The sequence below is a fragment of the Mercenaria mercenaria genome, chromosome 9 (genome assembly GCF_021730395.1).
Source record: "Mercenaria mercenaria strain notata chromosome 9, MADL_Memer_1, whole genome shotgun sequence".
In the NCBI taxonomy this organism is placed as follows: Eukaryota; Metazoa; Mollusca; class Bivalvia; order Venerida; family Veneridae; genus Mercenaria; species Mercenaria mercenaria.
The window spans coordinates 44,297,607-44,316,174 of record NC_069369.1 but is presented as its reverse complement, the minus strand read 5'-3'; the positions used below and the strand labels follow the sequence as shown (position 1 = coordinate 44,316,174).

Sequence of the window (18,568 nt, the reverse complement as noted above, 5' to 3'; positions counted from 1 at the left end):
CACAATTTTGGCCCAATCTTAATGAAACTTGGTCAGAATATTACCCTCAATAAAATCTGGGACAATTTCGATATCGGGTCATCTGGGGTCAAAAACTTGGTCACCAGGTCAAATCAAAGGAAAAGCTTGTTAACACTCTAGAGGTCACATTTTTAGCCCAATCTTAATGAAACTTGGTCAGAATGTTACCCTCTATAAAATCTTGAACGATTATGATATTGGGTCATCTTGGATCAAAAACTAGGTCACCAGGTCAAATCAAAGGAAAAGCTTTTTAACACTCTAGAGGTCACAATTTTGGCCCAATCTTAATGAACCTTGGTCAGAATGTTACCTGGAATAAAATCTTGGACAAGTTCGATATTGGGTCTTCTGGGATCAAAAACTAGGTCACCAGGTCAAATCAAAGGAAAACCTAGTTTACACTGTAGAGGCCACATTTATGACCTTATCGTAATGAAACTTGGTCAGAATGTTAATCTTGATGATCTATAGGTCAAGTTCAAATCTGGGTCAGGTGGGGTCTAAAACTCGGTCTCTAGGTCAGATCAAAGGAAAAGCTTGTTGAAACTCTAGAGGCCACATTTGTGATTGTATCTTCATGAAACTTGGTCAGAATATTTTATTTTGATGATATTTAGGTCAAGTTCGAATCTGGGTCATGTTGGGTCAAAAACTAGGTCACTGGGTCAAATCAAAGGAAAAGCTAGTTAACACTCTAGAGGCCACATTTATGACCATATCTTAATGAAACTTGGTCAGAATGTTACTCTTGATGATCTTTAAGTCAATAGGTCAGGTGAGCAATACAGGGCCTTCATGGTCCTCTTGTTCATGAATTATGCCCCCTTTTACTTAGAATTTCAGGTTAATTTTGATGCATTTTCACTATATCTTAGTAATTACTGAATGGATTTGATTCCAACTTGAAGTAGTTGTTCCACATCATCACCCACATCATACGACACAAGGTGTATAACTCTTGCACCAATATTTTATGAATTATGCCCCTTTTTGCTTAAAATTATACTTACTTAGTGTTTTGATACACTTTATCTTTATCTTTCTTATAACTTAATATTTTTGACTCGGACTCGAGCTATTGTGCAATATCTTCATCCACCATTGGAGTCATTAAACACTCCAGTGACAGCTCCAGCTTCCTCAGATGTGCCCAGTTTTACTAACCAGCATTGAAATAGTTGAGTGCGCTGTCTCCTGTGACAGCTCTTGTTTAAGATACAGCCTTGAAATTTGGATAACATATACAGTTTTACACACCGATCTTGACACTGACTTTCAGTGACCATGAATGTGAGATACTGACCTACTTTCTTAATATTTAAGCATCAGTTTGACATTTGAAACATGTAGCTCATATTACTCAGGTTAGCGATCAAGGATCATCATGACCCTCTTGTTTAATGAGATTCTGGTCTGGAAGGACCGATGCGACCTATACATGGGTATAGGACAAGACATCTGTATTATGATTGAGAAAGATATATAATCCTATTTCAGAGGGTAAAAGGGAGAAGATCAACGATTTGCTCAAGTATATTGAGGAAAGATTGGCCACTTTAGAAAATGAAAAAGAAGAACTTAAAGAATATCAAAAATGGGATAAAATGAGGCGGTAAGTAAACTCAAATGAAACTTATTACTGAAGTCTGCCTCTTCTCATTTTGAACATCAACTTTAATAGTCACATTTGGGAATTAAACAAGGAATGCTCAGGTGAGTTTCTGTGATCGCTGTATGTACGGCGTCTGTCTGCCTCTGTCTGTCTGTCTGTCAACATTTAGCTTGTGTATGCGATAGAGGCTGTATTTTTCAATTGATCTTCATGAATTTTGGTCAGAATGATAACCTTGATGAAATCTAGGCCAAGTTCGAAAATGGGTCATGTGGGGTCAAAAACTAGGTCACTAGGTCAAATGAAAGAAAAACCTTGTATATGCAATAGAGGCTGTATTTTTGTGCCCCCCCCCCCCCCCCCATGAGTGGTGGGGGCATATAGATTTGCTCTTGTCCATGCGTCCGTCCGCATGTTTCGCACCTTCTATTTTTAGCTCGACTATTCATAGAATAGTAGAGCTATTGGACTCCCCCATGCGTCGGCGTCTGCCTCCGCGTCCCGATTTTGGTTAAGGTTTTGTATGTAAGCTGGTATCTCAGTAACCACTTGTGGGAATGGATTGAAACTTCACACACTTATTCACTGTGACAAACTGACTTACATTGCACAGGTTCCATAACTCTATTTTGCTTTTTTACAAAATTATGCCCCTTTTTCGACTTAGAAATTTTTTGTTAAGGTTTTGTATGTAAGCTGGTATCTTAGTACTTACTAATGGGAATGGATTGAAACTTCACATACTTGTTCACTGTCATGATCTGACATGCACTAAGCAAGTCCCATAACTATACTCTTTTTTTTTTTTCAAAATTATGCCCCTTTTTCGAATTAGCAGTTTTTGGTTAAATTTTTTTTTGTATGTAATCTGATATCTCAGTATCCACTAATTGGAATGGATTGAAACTTCACACACTTGTTCACTGTCATGATCTAACATGCACTGTGAAGGTCCCATAACTCTACTTGGCAATTTTACAAAATTATGCCCCTTTGACTTAGCAGTTTTTGGTTAAGTTTTTGTATGTAAGCTGGTATCTCAGTATCCACAAATTGGAAAGGATTGAAACTTCACACACTTGTTCACTGTCATGATATGAGGTTCAATACCTCTACTTTGCATTTTACAAAATTATGCCCCTTTTTCAACTTTTGTATTCATTCAATTGACAAGGCTGTTGAATAGTCGAGCGTTGCTGTCCTCCGACAGCTCTTGTTCGTCTGGCTCTGCCCCCTACTTTTAGAGTTATGGCCCCTGAAATAGTCAAATTGTCAAGATCGTTGGATCGCGATCTTTTTCATTAATACATACAATTTGTAAAATTCTATCAATAAAACTAAATTAAAGCCACATTAAACGTCTTCAATGAATTTTCTAGCACATCTAAGACGATTACGCGTTTTTAGATTCTAAACCGGATGTAAACAAATGTCTTAGGGAGAGTTAGCATCGGTCCTATTTTCGAACTAAAATTAATATGGAATCTGTCAAAACAGTGAATAAACATTTATCATTTAAGTAATTAAATTCAATAAAAAGTTAGATACAAAATTTCTGTCCAACAAATAAAATTTTCTTATCAAAAAACGCAGAACTGTTACTAAATATTGTGATATTAATGGCTGACGTCATATCGTTCATCTGCAAGAATGGCCGAACATTACAGAAGTCCACCCGCGAAACCTGACTTTAATTAATGAGCAAAACATTAAACATAGGTCAAAACTATTAAACTGAGCACTATGAGAACTGCAAAGCTTAGATTCCATAAAGAAAACAGTACAAAAAATAACAGGCTTGCATTTTTGTATCATTATAAGTTGTTGCTGGTGATCCGTGGTTCGATCTGTGAATCGTCAGCCTCGACTCGCGAATCGGATCGGATCGCTACTTGTCTGACGATCCACAGCCCTAATAATGAATCCATTTCATATTTTTTTTGAGGCTATACCCCATTAAGACTGCAAACATTTGAATGATTTCCCCTTATTTGTGACAAATGTACCAGAGAGGGGCACACCCTGTGTCCTACAGACACATTCTAGTTCAATTGATCATGAATTTTGGTCAGATTACCCTGATGAAATCTAGGCCAAGTTCGAAAATTGGTCATCTGGGGTCAAAAACTAGATCACTCGGTCAAATTGTAGAAAAATCTTGTTTATGCGTTAGAGGCTGTATTCAACTGATCTTCATGAAATTTGTCAGAATGATTGCCTTGATGATATCTAGGTCGAGTTTGAATATGGGTCATCTGAGGTCAAAAACTAGGTCACTAGGTCAAATTATAGAAAAACCTTGTGTATGCTCTAGAGACTCTATTTTTCAATTGATTTTCATGAAATTTGGTCAGAATGATTGCCTTGGTGAAATGTAGGTCAAATTTGAATGTGGGTCATCTAGGGTCAAAAACTAGGTCACTAGGTCAAATTATAGAAAAATCTTGTGAATGCGATAGAGACTGTATTTTTCAATTGATTTTCATGAAATTTGGTCAGAATGATTGCCTTGATGAAGTATAGGTTGAGTTTGAATATGGGTCATCTGAGGTCAAAAACTAGGTCACTAGGTCAAATTATAGAAAATCTTGTGTATGCGATAGAGACTGTATTTTTCAATTGATTTTTATGAGATTTTGTCAGAATGCCTTGATGAAATCTAGGTCAAGTTTGAATATGGGTCTTCTGGGGTCAAAAACTAGGTCGCTAGGACAAATCAAAGAAAAACCTTGTGTATGACCAGCTGGTCATGACCAGCAGATGACCCCTATTGAATTCATGTAATATAAAAACAAAAAATGTCTAAAAAACCTTAATGTGACCTTAATTACTTATTTTATCATTGGTTGATTGAAAGAGATGTCCATACTGTTTGATGGAACATTTTTGAAATTGAAAATGAATTTTGTATAACTACTATGGATTAGGAAGCACAGGCTGATTTGATGCTTTTATTTCAGATCACTGGAGTACACAATTCATGATCATGAATTAAGAGACACAAAGAAGAAATTGGATGAATTACAGGAAAAGAGAGACAACAGTGGTGCTCAGTCTCAAAAGTTCCGAGATCTCCAGCAAGCAGCTAATGATAAAGTGAAGGTTGGTATTGTAGCTTGTTGTATAGAAAAAAATATGTTAATATGATGAATTTCATAGCCTGTAAATATTTCCGTCACATAATGATTTTGATTTATATCAAAAATAGGAATCTATGGAATGAAACTGAAAAAAATGAGTGTCATGTGCAAACCCAGGGTTCCTAAATCAGAGTCAAGGTCACAGTTAAGGGTCAGAGGGTGGGATGGACATGTTGCCTGTGTGCATCTAGATTTAAACAACTTGTTTTAATGAACAGCTTTAAGGATTTTCACGAAACCTAGTTAGAAGCAAAGTCAGATGGTTAAGTTTATTAGCTCACTTTAGCCAGTTGTCTGTCGTTTGTCGTGTGTCATGCATCAACAATTTCTTAAAAAATCTTCTTGAAAACCACTGGGCAGAATTACACCAAACTTTTACAGGAATGATCCTTGGGTGGCCCCCTTTCAAAATTGCCCAAAGAATTGAAATCCATGCAGAACTCTGGTTGCCATGGCAACCGAAAGGAAAAACCGCAAGGCATAGAGCCTTGATATTTGGCATGTTACATCATCTCATGGTCCGCTATGAAGATTGTTCAAATTGTGCCCCTGGGGTAAAAAGACCCCCCAGCCCAGGGAGTCTCAAGTTTTACATAGGCATATATAGGAAACAAGAGGGCCAAGATGGCCCTCGGTCACTCACCAGAGTAACGCACCATAACAGTGTAAACATGTTTGACCTGGTGATTTCATAGAGACAAATATTCTGACCAATTTTCATTAAGATTGGACCAGAAATGTGGGCTCTTGAGTGTAAAAAAGCACTTTCTTTGATTTGACCTGGTGACCTAGTTTTTGACCCCCCACATGACCCAGATTAGAATGTGTCCAAGATTTCATGAAAACTAACATTCTGATAAAGTTTCGGGAAGATTGGAGCAAAAAAGTGGCCTCTAGAGTGTAAAGCTTTTCCTTTAATTTGACCTAGTGACCTAGTTTTTATCTCACCTGTCACATAGTGACAAGGTGAGCTTTTGTGATTGCGCAGCGTCCGTCGTCCGTGCGTGCGTAAACTTTTGCTTGTGACCACTCTAGAGGTTACATTTTTCATGGGATCTGTATGAAAGTTGGTCAGAATGTTCACCTTGATGATATCTAGGTCATGTTCGAAACTGGGTCACGTGCAGTCAAAAACTAGGTCAGTACGTCTAAAAATAGAAAAACCTTTTGACCTCTCTAGAGGCCATATTTTTCAATGGATCTTCATGAAAATTGGTGAGAATATTCAACTTGATGATATCTAGGTCAAGTTCGAAACTAGGTCACGTCCGGTCCAAAAGTAGGTCAGTAGGTCAAATAATAGAAAAACCTTGTGACCTCTCTAGAGGTCATATTTTTCATGGGATCTGCATGAAAATTGGTCAGAATGTTCATCTTGATAATATCTATGTCAAATTCGAAACTGGGTCAAATGCGGTCAAAAACTAGGTCAGTAGGTCAAATAATAGAAAAACCTTGTGACCTCTCTAAAGGTCATATTTTTACATGGGATCTGCATGAAAAATGGTCAGAATGTTCATCTTGATGATATCTAGGTCAAGCTCGAAACTGGGTCACGTCCAGTCCAAAACTAGGTCAGTAGGTCAAATAATAGAAAAACCTTGTGACCTCTGTAGAGGCCGTATTTTTCATGGGATCTGCATGAAAATTGATCAGAATGTTCATCTTGATGATATCTAGATCAATTACGAAACTGGGTCAACTGCGGTCAAAAACTAGGTCAGTAGGTCAAATAATAGAAAATCCTTGTGACCTCTCTAGAGGTCATATTTTTCATGGGATCTGCATGAAAATTGGTCAGAATGTTCATCTTGATAATATCTAGGTCAGGTTGTTAACTGGGTCACATGCGGTCATAAACTAGGTCAGTAGGTCAAATAATAAAAAACCTTGTGACCACTCTAGAGGCCATATTTTTCATGGGATCTGTATGAAAGTTGGTCTGAATGTTCATCTTGATGATATCTAGGTCAAGTTTGAAACCGGGTCAACTGCGGTCAAAAACTAGGTCACTAGGTCTAAACATAGAAAAACCTTTTGACCTCTCTAGAGGCCATATTTTTCAACGGATCTTCATGAAAATTGGTGAGAATGTTCACCTTGATGATATCTAGGCCAAGTTCGAAACTGGGTCACGTGCGGTCAAAAACTAGGTCAGTAGGTCTAAAAATAGAAAAACCTTGTGACCTCTCTCGAGGCCATATTTTTCATGAGGTCTTCATGAAAATTGGTCAGAATGTTCACCTTGATGATATCTAGGTCAAGTACAAAACTGGGTCACATGCCTTTAAAAACTAGTTCATTATGTAAAATAATAGCAAAACCTTGGGACCTCTCTAGAGGCCATATTTTTCAATGGATCTTCATAAAAATTGGTCAGAATTTTTATCTTGATGATATCTAGGTCAAGTTCAGAACTAGGTCACATGAGCTCAAAAACTAGGTCACTATGTCAAATAATAGAAAAAACGACGTCATACTCAGTTCATGTGGGAACAGGTGAGCGATTCAGGACCATCATGGTCCTCTTGTTGAACCCATGTGAACACAATTCGAAACCATCCAAGACTTCATGATAACAAACATTCTGACCAAGTTTCATGCATATCAAATGAAAAATGCAGCCCTTATTGCATACACTAGGTTTTTATATGCCGGTTTAAAAAATGGGACGTATTATGGGAACGCCACTGGCGGACGGTTGAGCGGGCGGGCAGCATCCACAGACTTTGTCCGGAGCATATCTTCTTCATTATTATTATTATTATTATACCAGATTTATATAGCGCCCTTTTCATGATCAATTTCACGTTCAAAGGCGCTTTACATAGTTCAAATGCAGCCACACAGGGCGCATAATTCATCCTCTACTAGTACAGACACAGAGCGATCTGACCAGAGGGACAGAGTGAGACAAAGCCCCCACGACAGAGAGATCAGAAATCAGATACAGGCTTGTCCGGCTAACTTAGCCTAGCTCGTTGCGAATAGACAGCCTGGTTCTTTAACGTGCCCAGTGTATAGCACTGATACACGCAAGGATTGCCTGGGTTCCTGACCAGTACACCTCTAGTTAGGTGGGAAACACTGAAAAGCGTTTCTGAAAATTCCCGAGTAGCTGCCGGGGATCGAACCCCCGACCTCAGGATTGGAAGGCCAGTGTGCAAACCACTGAGCTATCCGTCCACCTTCCGTTCATGTATGGAGGGATTTTGACGAAACTTGGCACAATTGTTCACAATCATGAGATGCAGTGTCATGCACAAGAACCAGGTCCCTGGTTCTAAGGTCAAGGTGACAGTAGAGGTCAAAGGTCAAATTCAAGAATGACTTTGTCCGGAGCATATCTTCTTCATGCATGGAGGGATTTTGATTTAACTTGGCACAATTGTTCACCATCATGAGACGGAGTGTCATGCGCAAGAACCGGGTCTAAGGTCAAGGTCACACTTAGAGGTCAAAGGATACAAGAATGAAAACTTTGTCCAGAGCATTTCTTCTTTATGCATGGAGGGATTTTGATATAACTTGGCATAAATGTTCACCACTGTGAGACGGAGTGTCATGCACAGGAACCAGGTCTAAGGTCAAGGTCACACTTAAAGGCCAAAGGTCAGATACAAGAATGACTTTGTACGGAGCATTTCTTCTTCATGCATGGTGGGATTTTGATGTAACTTGGCACAATTGTACACCATCATGAGACGGAGTGTCATGAGCAGGTCCCTTCTTTAGAATTACTTCCCTTTGTTGTTACTATAAATAGCTTATATTGTAACTTTTTCATTACTAAAAACCTAGTGTATGCAATAGGGGCTGAAATACACCAGATCTTCATGAAAGTTGATTAGAAAATTTGTCTGGATGCAATCTAGGTAGAATTTTAATATGGGTCATCTAGGGTCAAAAACTAGGTCACCTGGTCAAATTAAAGAAAAACATTCTGTATGCAATAGAGGCTGTGTTTTTCATTTGAGGTTGATGAAATTTAGTCAGAATGGATGCCTTGATCAAATCTAGGTCAAGTTTGAATGTAGGTTACCTTGGCTTAAAAGCTGGGTCACTAGGTCAAATTGAAGAAAATACTTGTTTACACTACAAGAGACCACATTTTTGGTCCAATCTTAATGAAAATTGGTCAGAATATTTGTTTCCATGAAATCACTAATGTCAAACATGCTTACACTGTTATGGTGTGTTTCTTAGGTGAGCGACCTAGGGCCATCTTGGCCCTCTTATTCAATTGATCTTCCTGAAATTAATTTGTCACCATTAGTGACATCTCTTGTTTTTTTTTTCATTTTAAATTTTCCATCAATATTTATAATCAACATGTGATGTTTTGTACCCTCACCAGGTCCCCCCTGCGCACCCCCCCCCCCCCCAAAAAAAAATAAAAAGCATACATTTTCTGTTAAATTGATTATGACTATTGAAATTATTTGCTTCTTATTAACATCCTTAACTTTTTGCCGGATATATTTTTTGCCATTCCTCACCACAAACCCTTTTGGCGGGGGATAACAATTCATCAAATTTGCTTGTTGTAAAGGAGGTTATTATGCCCCCTTCGAACCCCCTTCAAAGAAAGAAGGGTATATTGTTTTGCAGATGTCGGTTAGTCGGTCGGTCGGTATGTGGACCAATCAGTTTCTGGATGATAACTCAAGAACGCTTAGGCCTAGGATCATGAAAGTTGATAGGGAGGTTGGTCATCACCAGAAGATGACCCCTATTGATTTTGAGATCAATATGTCAAAGGTCAAGGTCACAGTGATCCGGAACAGTTAAACGGTTTCCGGATGATAACTGAAGAACGCTTGGGCCTAGGATCATAAAAGTTGATAGGGAGGTTGGTCATGACCAGCAGGTGACCCTATTGATTTTGAGATCAGTAGGTCAAAGATCAAGGTCACAGTGACCCGGAACAGTAAAACAGTTTCCGGATGATAACTCAAGAATGCTTGGGCATAGGATCGTGAAAGTTGATAGGGAGGTTGGTCATCACCAGCAGATGACCCCTCTTGATTTTGAGGTCAGTAGGTCAAAGGTCAAGGTCACAGTGACCAGGAGCAGTAAAACAGTTTCCGGACGTTATTTCAAGAACGCTTTGGCCTAGGATCAGGAAAATTGATAGGAAGGTTGGTCAAGACGAGCAGATGACCCCTATTGATTTTGAGGGCATTAGGTCAAAGTTCAAGGTCATATTGGCCAGGAACAGTTGAATGGTTTCCGGACAGTAACTCAAGAACGCTTGGGCCAAGGATCATGAAAGTTGATAGAGATGTTAATCATGACCAGCAGATGACCCCTATTGATTTTGAGGCTAGTACGTCAAAGGTCATGGGTACAGTGACCCAGAACAGTTAAACCGTTTCCAGATGATAACTTGAGAATGCTTGGGCCTAGGATCGCGAAACTTGATAGGGAGATTGGTCATGACTAGTAGATGATCCCTTTAGATTTTGAGGTCAGTAGGCCAAAGGGCAAGGTTACATTGACCCGGAACAGTTAAACCCTTTCCAGACAATAACTTGAGAACGCTTGGGCCTAGGATCGCGAAACCTAATAGGTAGGTTAATCATGACCAGGAGATGACCCCTATTGATTTTTAGGTCAATAGGTCAAAGGTCAAGGTCACATAGAACCAGAACAGTAGAAGTTTTGTTAACAGTGAGCAAGTCATTTTTAGTTTCTTGTGCAATTACTGAATGCATCAAGAGGGGCATTTCATGTTCTACCAGCTCTTGTATTGGCTTCTGCTTTGTGTGGTAAAGGGTAAAATGATTTCTTCTCATGAGTTGCTGGATGGATGTTGATCAGTATTGGTCTTTATCATCATTAAAAGGTCTTCTCTCAAATTTGTTCATTTTGGAGGCGGTTGGCCCATTTTAGCTGCTGCTAGAGCTAAAAATAATGAAATTCTCAAACAACCACTCGATGGATATTCATCAAACTTGGTCTGTAGCATCATCATAAGGTCCTTTTTTCAAATTATTTTGAATGGGGGCACTTGGCTTCTTTTACGGGCTTAGAGCTAAGAATACAAATACCTTTCAGCAACATGTTCTCATGAAGTTCTCTATAGATCTTCATCATACTTGGACTATAGCATCATGACAAGGTGCTCTCTCAAATATGTTCAAATGGGGACAGTTGGCACCTTTAAGGTAAAAATAGAAATACCTTTAAAGAAGTTCTTTTTATGAAGGGCTGGATGGATCTTCATCAAACTTGGTTTTTAGCATCATTATAAGGTCCTCTCTGATTTTTCAAGTGGTGTCGCCTAGCCCCATTTTATGGCCCAAAGAGCTAAAAATAGTAAATCATTTATACGAGTTCTTCTCATGAACTGGTCGATGGTTTTTGATTGACAGGTTTCAGATATTTATTTTCTCAGGAGCAAGTAACTTAACGGATTTTATATTTTTAGTCTATCAATAAAGATTTAAGAGATTTGAAGACACGTATGCAGACAGTGTTTGATGAGAAAGAGCAGCTTCAAACAGAGAACCAGGAACTCACAAAACAGAAAGCTAAACTTGAGCTTTTGATTAAAGATATTCAAGATGATTTAGAGGGAGATGCCAAAGCTAAGGTTAGTATTTGATTTTAGTGATTGATTTGGAAGAGGGTTAGTACTTGAAATCAAGTTACACAGAAAATTTAGATGCAAATGACAAGGATAAGGTTAGTAGTTGATAATAGTAATACATTCTTGCATAAAACCTTTGTTTTTTGCCGATTTCGGGCATGCACAAACAAGGGGTCATCTGGGGTCAAAAAAAAGGGGACACCAGGTCAAATCAAGGAAAAGCTTGTTAACACTCGAGAGGTTACAATTTTGGCCCAATCTTAATGAAACTTGGTCAGAATGTTACCCCTTAATAAAATCTTGGAGGAGTTCGATATTGGGTCATCTGGGGTCAAAAACTAGGTCACCAGGTCAAATAAAGGAAAAGCTTGTTAACACTATAGGTCACAATTTTGGCCTAATCTTAATGAAACTTGATCAGAGTGTTATCCTCAATTAAGTCTTGGACGAGTTCGATATTGGGTCATCTGGGGTCAAAAACTAGGTCACCAGGTCAAATCAAAGGAGAAGCTTGTTAGTCCCCTACTGGTTGAAAACCAGTTTCGGGGACTATAGGAATGCACTTTTCCGTCCGTCCGTCTGTCCATCTGTCCGTCCGTCCGTCCGCAATTTCGTGTCCGGTCCATAACTCTGTCATCCATGAAGGGATTTCAATATTACTTGGCACAAATGTTCCCCATGATGAGACGACGTGTCATGTGCAAAACCCGGACCCCTAGCTCAAAGGTCAAGGTCACAATTGGAGGCCAAACAGGGCTAGACACTAACCATTTTGGGCCACTGGTCCGAAGAGCAGTTTCCACTAAATTTTTTAATGAAACAGTTACTGGTCCTCCAAATATTTCACTGGTCCTTGTTGCTTTTCACTGGCCTCGGACCAGCGGACCAGTGTTAGTGTCGAGCCCTGCCAAAGGTCAACAGGGCTTTTTTCCTGTCCGGTCCATAACTCTCCCATCTATGAAGGGATTTTAATATTACTTGGCACAAATGTTCCCCATGATGAGACGACATGTCATGCGCAAAACCCGGACCCCTAGCTCAAAGGTCAAGGTCACAATTGGAGGTCAAAGGTCAACAGGGCTTTTTTCCTGTCCGGTCCATAACTCTCCCATCCATGAAGGGATTTTAATATTACTTAGCACAAATGTTCCCCATGATGAGACGACGTGTCTTGCGTAAAACCTAGACCCCTAGCTTAAAGGTCAAGGTCACAATTGGAGGTCAAAGGTCAACAGGGCTTTTTTCCTGTCCGGTCCATAACTCTGCCGTCCAGGAAGGGATTTTAATATTACTTGGCACAAATGTACCTCATAGTAAGACAATTTGTCATGCACAACTTTCAGACCCCTAGCTTAAAGGTCAAGGTCACACTTAGCAGTCAAATGTTAACATAGCATGAACAGGGTCTGTTTCGTGTCCGGTCTATAACTCTGACATTCATTAAGGGATTTTAATATTACTTGGCACAAATGTTCCCCATGATGAGACGACGTGTCTTGCGCAAATCCCGGACCCTTAGCTCAAAGGTCAAGGTCACAATTGGAGGTCAAAGGTCAATAAGGTTTTTTTCCTGTCTGATCCAGAACTCTGTCATCCATCAAGGGATTACAATATTGCTTGGCATAAATGTTCCCCATGATGAGATGACGTGTCATGCGCAACACCCAATACCCTAGCTTAAAGGTCAAGGTCACACTTTGAGATCAAAGGTCAGTAGGATTTTTTTCCTGTCCAGTCTATAACTTTGTCATGCAAAACAGGATTTAGATATCAGTTGGCACAAATATTCCCCTGGATGAGACAACATGTTATGCGCAAAACCCAAGCCCAGGGTCTAATGTCAAGGTCACACTTAGAGACCAAAGGTCAGACACGAGAATGACTTTGTCTGGAGCATTTCTTCTTCATGCATGCAGGGATTTTGATGTAACTTGGCACAAATGTTCACCAACATAAGACGTCATGCGCAAGAACCAGGTCCCTAGGTCTAAGGTCAAGGTCATATTTAGAGGTCAAAGGTCAAATTCAAGAATGACTTTGTCCGGAGCATTTTTTCTTCATGCATTGAGGGATTTTGATGTAACTTGGACCAAATGTTCACCACCATGAGGCACCCTTGTTTTTAGAATTACGTCCCTTTGTTGTTACTATAAATAGATTTTATTGTAACTTTTTTATTATTGGCCGTAGAGAAAAATCAAGACCACTTTTCTGTGGTACAACATGCATGTTACATCCAATTTTTAGGTGTATTTTGACCTATCTCTACCTGGTAAAGAGTTTCTTTTGGAATTAAATTAGATAGATTACTTTTTTTTTTTTTTTTTTAAGATTAACTTCCCTTTGTTGGTACTATAAATAACTTATATGATAACTTTTTTATAATTGGCAAAAACATTTCAATATGAAGATAACTGTGCGTTTTTATATATGCACATTTTAATCCAAGTGTGTTGTTATAGCATATTGTATATATAGTACAATATTGTTTATACATCATTGACAGATATCAGTTCATTATGTTATACTGCAGTATAGAAAATTAGGTGCCTTCCAGTAGGGGACTTTGTATTGCATGGCAATACTTCATTCACTTGTTAACACTGTAGAGGCCGCATTTATGACTGTATCTTCATGAAACTTGGTCAGAATGTTAATATTGATGATCTTCAGGTCCAGTTTGAATCTGGGTCATTTAGGATCAAAAACTAGGTCACCTGGTTAAATCAAATGAAAAACTAGTTTACACTGTAGAGGCCACATTTATGACCATATTTTAATGAAACTTGGTCAAAATGTTAATCTTGATGATCTGTAGCTAAATTCAAATCTGGGTTAGGTGGGATTTAAAACTAGGTCACCAGGTCAAATCAAAGGAAAAGCTTATTAACACTCTAGAGGCCATATTTTTGACTGTATCCTCATGAAACTTAGTCAGAATGTTGAACTTGATGATCTTTAGGTTAAGTTCGAATCTGGGTCATGTCGGGTCAAAAACTAGGTCACCAGGTCAAATCAAAAGAAAGGCTAGTTAACACTTTAGAGGCCACATTTATGACCATATCTTAATGAAACTTGGGTCAGAATGTTAATCTTGATGATCTTTAGGTCAAGTTTAAATCTGGGTCAGGTGAGGTCAAAAACTAGGTCACTAGGTCATATCAAAGGAAAAGCTTGATAACACTCTAGAGGTCACATTTATGACTGTATCTTCATGAAACTTAGTCAGAATGTTAAACTTGATGATCTTTAGGTCAAGTTCGAATCTGGGTCATGTTTGGTCAAAAACTAGGTCACAGGGTCAAATCAAAGGAATAGCTATTTAACACTTTAGAGGCCACATTTATGACCATATCTTAATGAAACTTGGTCAGGATGTTAATCTTGATGATCTTTAGGTCAACAGGTGAGCGATGGCCCTCTTGTTTCCAGTCCATAACACTTTAGAGTTGTGACAGGTAGCCATAACCAGGGCTTCAGAAATTTTGAGAATACTGTCAGAGACAGAATCACTTTGCTTTAATCTGCACTTACTCAGTCACCATATTTGTACATAGTACCTTTGTAACACAAGGAGTAAAGACATGAAAGTGTCATGCATTAAAAATGGTTTGCCACCACATTGTTTTTGCCTTCGCCGTCCGTCTCTCCGTTAGCGATTTCATGTCTGCTCTGTAACTCTTCAACCCCTTAAAGGATTTCGATGAAACTTGTCACAAATGTTCACCACATCGAAATGATGTGCAGAGCGCATGTTCTGGATGGCTCACTTCAAGATTAAGGTCACACTTAGGGGTCAAAGGTCATATGAGTTTGTTTCGTGTCCGCTCTGTAACTGTTGAACTGCTTGAAAGATTTTAAAGAAACTTGGCACAAATGTTCACCACATCGAGGCGACGTGCAGAGTGCATGTTTCGGATGGCTTGCTTCAAGGTCAGGGTCACACTTTGATGAATTTTGACAGAGTTATGTCCCTTCAGGGTTCATACGCGTCAGGGAAAAATTTTTTTTTTCAAGGTCAGGGAATTGTCAGGGAATTTTGCTGAAACCAAAACTGAAGCAAAAAAGTTGGATGTTTCAAAAGTGACTATGACCAAAAAAATGTTATCTGACTGTAGAGCAGCTAGGTCCAGGTATCAGCAGTATCTTGATGATGCAAAGAAACTTGAAGCTCTGGAAAAGAAAAATGAAAGAAAGACCGAAATTGAAAAAGAGTTGTCCAATCTCAGAAAAAACAAAAGAAAACTTGAGTCATCTATAGTAACTATGCAAAAAGATGCAGATGACATTGCTCTGGAGGCTGAAAAGAAAAGGAAAATTGAATTACTTTCCAAGTCAAATGCTTTCCGGGCAAAGGCAACAGATATGAAAAAGGATCTTACTGAGCTAGATGCCAAGATATCATCACTGCAAGAGAAACTGAACACTTCCTAAATCCTTTGTATTGTTGTCTTGTTCAATGGCAACCTGTGCTTGTAAATATGAAATATTTCAGTGCTTAATAGCTGTTTTATATAGAATCCTTATCCTATAGATTCATTGCCTTTGTTATAGTACTAGTTAATTCAATCTAACCACGTGTATTATAGCTAGTTGTTTAACCTGTACAACTCTGTTAACATTTTGTGAACATTTAGTGGTTTTTATGCTGTTGTGCTGGATATGGGGCTGATCAGCTTGCTTGTATATAATAGTATGCAATACTGTCACTTAATTATGCAGGGCTTATTTTATGTGCGATATATAAAATTGAACATAATATTATCTACAATACCTTAAAGACATGCTTTTGCTACCAAGGTGTTTTGCATGGTATATATCCTATAGATGTTACTCTTTTTTAGCTCACCAGAGCCAAAGGCTCAAGGTGAGCTATTAGGATGGGTCACCGTCCGGCGTCCGTTATCCGTAAACTTTTACTTCAAACAACATCTCCTCATAAACCGCTAGGCAAATTTCACCCAAACTTCACAGGAATGTTCCTTGGGTGAAGCTCTACAAAAATTATTCAAAGAATTGAATTCCATGCAGAACTCTGGTTGCCATGGCAACCGAAAGGAAAAACTTTAAAAATCTTCTTTCCAAAAACCAGAAGCCCTAGAGCTTAGATATTTGGTATGAAGCATTGCCTGGTGGACCTCTACCGATTTTGTTCAAATCTTGACCCCAGGGTCAAAATTGACCCCGCCCCAGGGGTCACTTGATTTTACATAGAAAAATCTTAAAAAATTTTCTTCTCAAATACAAGAAGCCCTAGAGCTTAGATATTTGACATGTAGCATTGCATAGTGGACCTCTACTAAAGTTGTTCAAATCATGACCCCGGGGTCAAAATTGACCCCGCCCCAGGGGTCACTTGATTTTACATAAGAAAATCTTCAAAATTTTTCTAAAAATAAACCAAAAGGCCTAGAGCTTAGATATTTCACGTGTAGCATTGCCTAGTGGACCTCTACAAAATTTGTTCAAATCATGACCCCCGGGATCAAATTGACCCCGCTCCATGGGGTTACTTGATTGTACATAGAAAAATCTTCAAAATTTTCTAAAAATAAACCAGAGGACCTAGAGCTAAGATATTTGACATGTAGCATTGCCTAGTGGACCTCTACAAAATTTGTTCAAATCATGACCCCCGGGGTCAAAATTGATCCCGCCCCAGGGGTCACTTGATTTTATATGGAAAAATCTTTAAAAAATTTCTAAAAATAAACCAGAAGGCCTAGATCTTAGATATTTGACGTGTAGCATTGCCTAGTAGACTTCTACAGAATTTTTTCAAATCATGACCCCCAGGGCCAAATTGACCCCGCCCCATGGGGTTACTTGATTGTACATAGAAAAATCTTCAATTTTTTTTAAAAATAAACCAGAAGGCCTAGAGCTTAGATATTTGACATGTAGCATAGCCCAGTGGACCTCTACAAAAGTTGTTCAAATCTTGACCCCCCCCCCCCCCCCCCCGGGTCAAATTGACCTAGCCCCAGGGGTTACTTGATTGTACATAGGGAAATCTTCATAAATTTTCTAAAAATAAACCAGAAGGGGTAGATCTTAGATATTTGATATGTAACATTTCCTAGTACACTTCTACAAACTTTGTTCAAATCATGACCTCCGGGGTAAAATTGGCCCCGCCCAAGGGGTTACTTGATTGTACATCGGAAAATCTTCCAAAAAATTTCTAAAAATCATCAGTTTGACATTTGAAACATGTAGCTCATATTATTCTGGTGAGCGATCCAGGGTCATCATGACCCTCTTGTAATTGGTAATCAGAATGACAATTCCATTTTAATGTAATTTAGTAAAGCTATGTTCAGAAAAACAGTTCGATTTTGGCTAATATGTTCAGGTTTCCAAAAGAAATTGCTTTATTGTCTATTGGTCATAACATAAAAACATTTGTTTGTTTGAAACAGTGTATTTGATTACTTTTTAATGCATGATAATTCATGTCATTTTGCTTGCCAATGTGTTTTGTATAATCACCAGCTCCATATCCAGTTGATTTGGAATAAACAAACAAAATATTAAACAATGTAAATGTTTGTCAAAAAAGGAGGTAAGGGTTGGCTGTAGGCGTGGTGGAGGCCAACATTCTATTTTTCATTTAAAATTGAACCACTAAATGTGCACATTTTAAGATAACAAAAGTCATACTAGGTGACTTGGTTTGTATCGTACCGAACCAAAAAGTCGGGGAAAAATGCTTTCATGTCAGGGGAAAAGTCAGGGAAATGTCAGGGAATTTTGTCTGAAAGAATGTGTATGAACCATGAAGTATTTTGGATGAATTATGGCCCTTTTTAGCTCGACTATTCAAAGAATAGGTAGAGCTATTGTACTCGCGCATGCGTCGGCGTCGGCATCCCGATTTGGTTAAGTTTTTAGCTCACCTGTCACAAAGTGACAAGGTGAGCTTTTGTGATCGTGCGGTGTCCGTCGTCCGTCCGTGCGTACGTGCGTCCGTGCGTCCGTAAACTTTTGCTTGTGACCACTCTAGAGGTCACATTTTTCATGGGATCTTTATGAAAGTTGGTCGGAATGTTCATCTTGATGATATCTAGGTCTAGTTCGAAACTGGGTCACGTGCCATCAAAAACTAGGTCAGTAGGTCTAAAAATAGAAAAACCTTGTGACCTCTCTAGAGGCCATATATTTCACAAGATCTTCATGAAAATTGGTCAGTATGTT

At 38.8% G+C, this 18,568-nt stretch overlaps 1 protein-coding gene across 1 annotated transcript in view; it reads left to right on the top strand.

The window, feature by feature from the left end:
- The window catches only part of LOC123546154 (structural maintenance of chromosomes protein 3-like), a 446,003-nt gene that overhangs the window by 112,703 nt on the left and 314,732 nt on the right, over positions 1-18,568 (top strand). Inside the window, exons 8-10 of the mRNA XM_053551316.1 lie at positions 1,522-1,636; positions 4,597-4,738; positions 11,210-11,374. Of these exons, the coding sequence (XP_053407291.1) occupies positions 1,522-1,636; positions 4,597-4,738; positions 11,210-11,374 (422 nt within the window). The remainder of the gene's footprint in view (positions 1-1,521; positions 1,637-4,596; positions 4,739-11,209; positions 11,375-18,568) is intronic.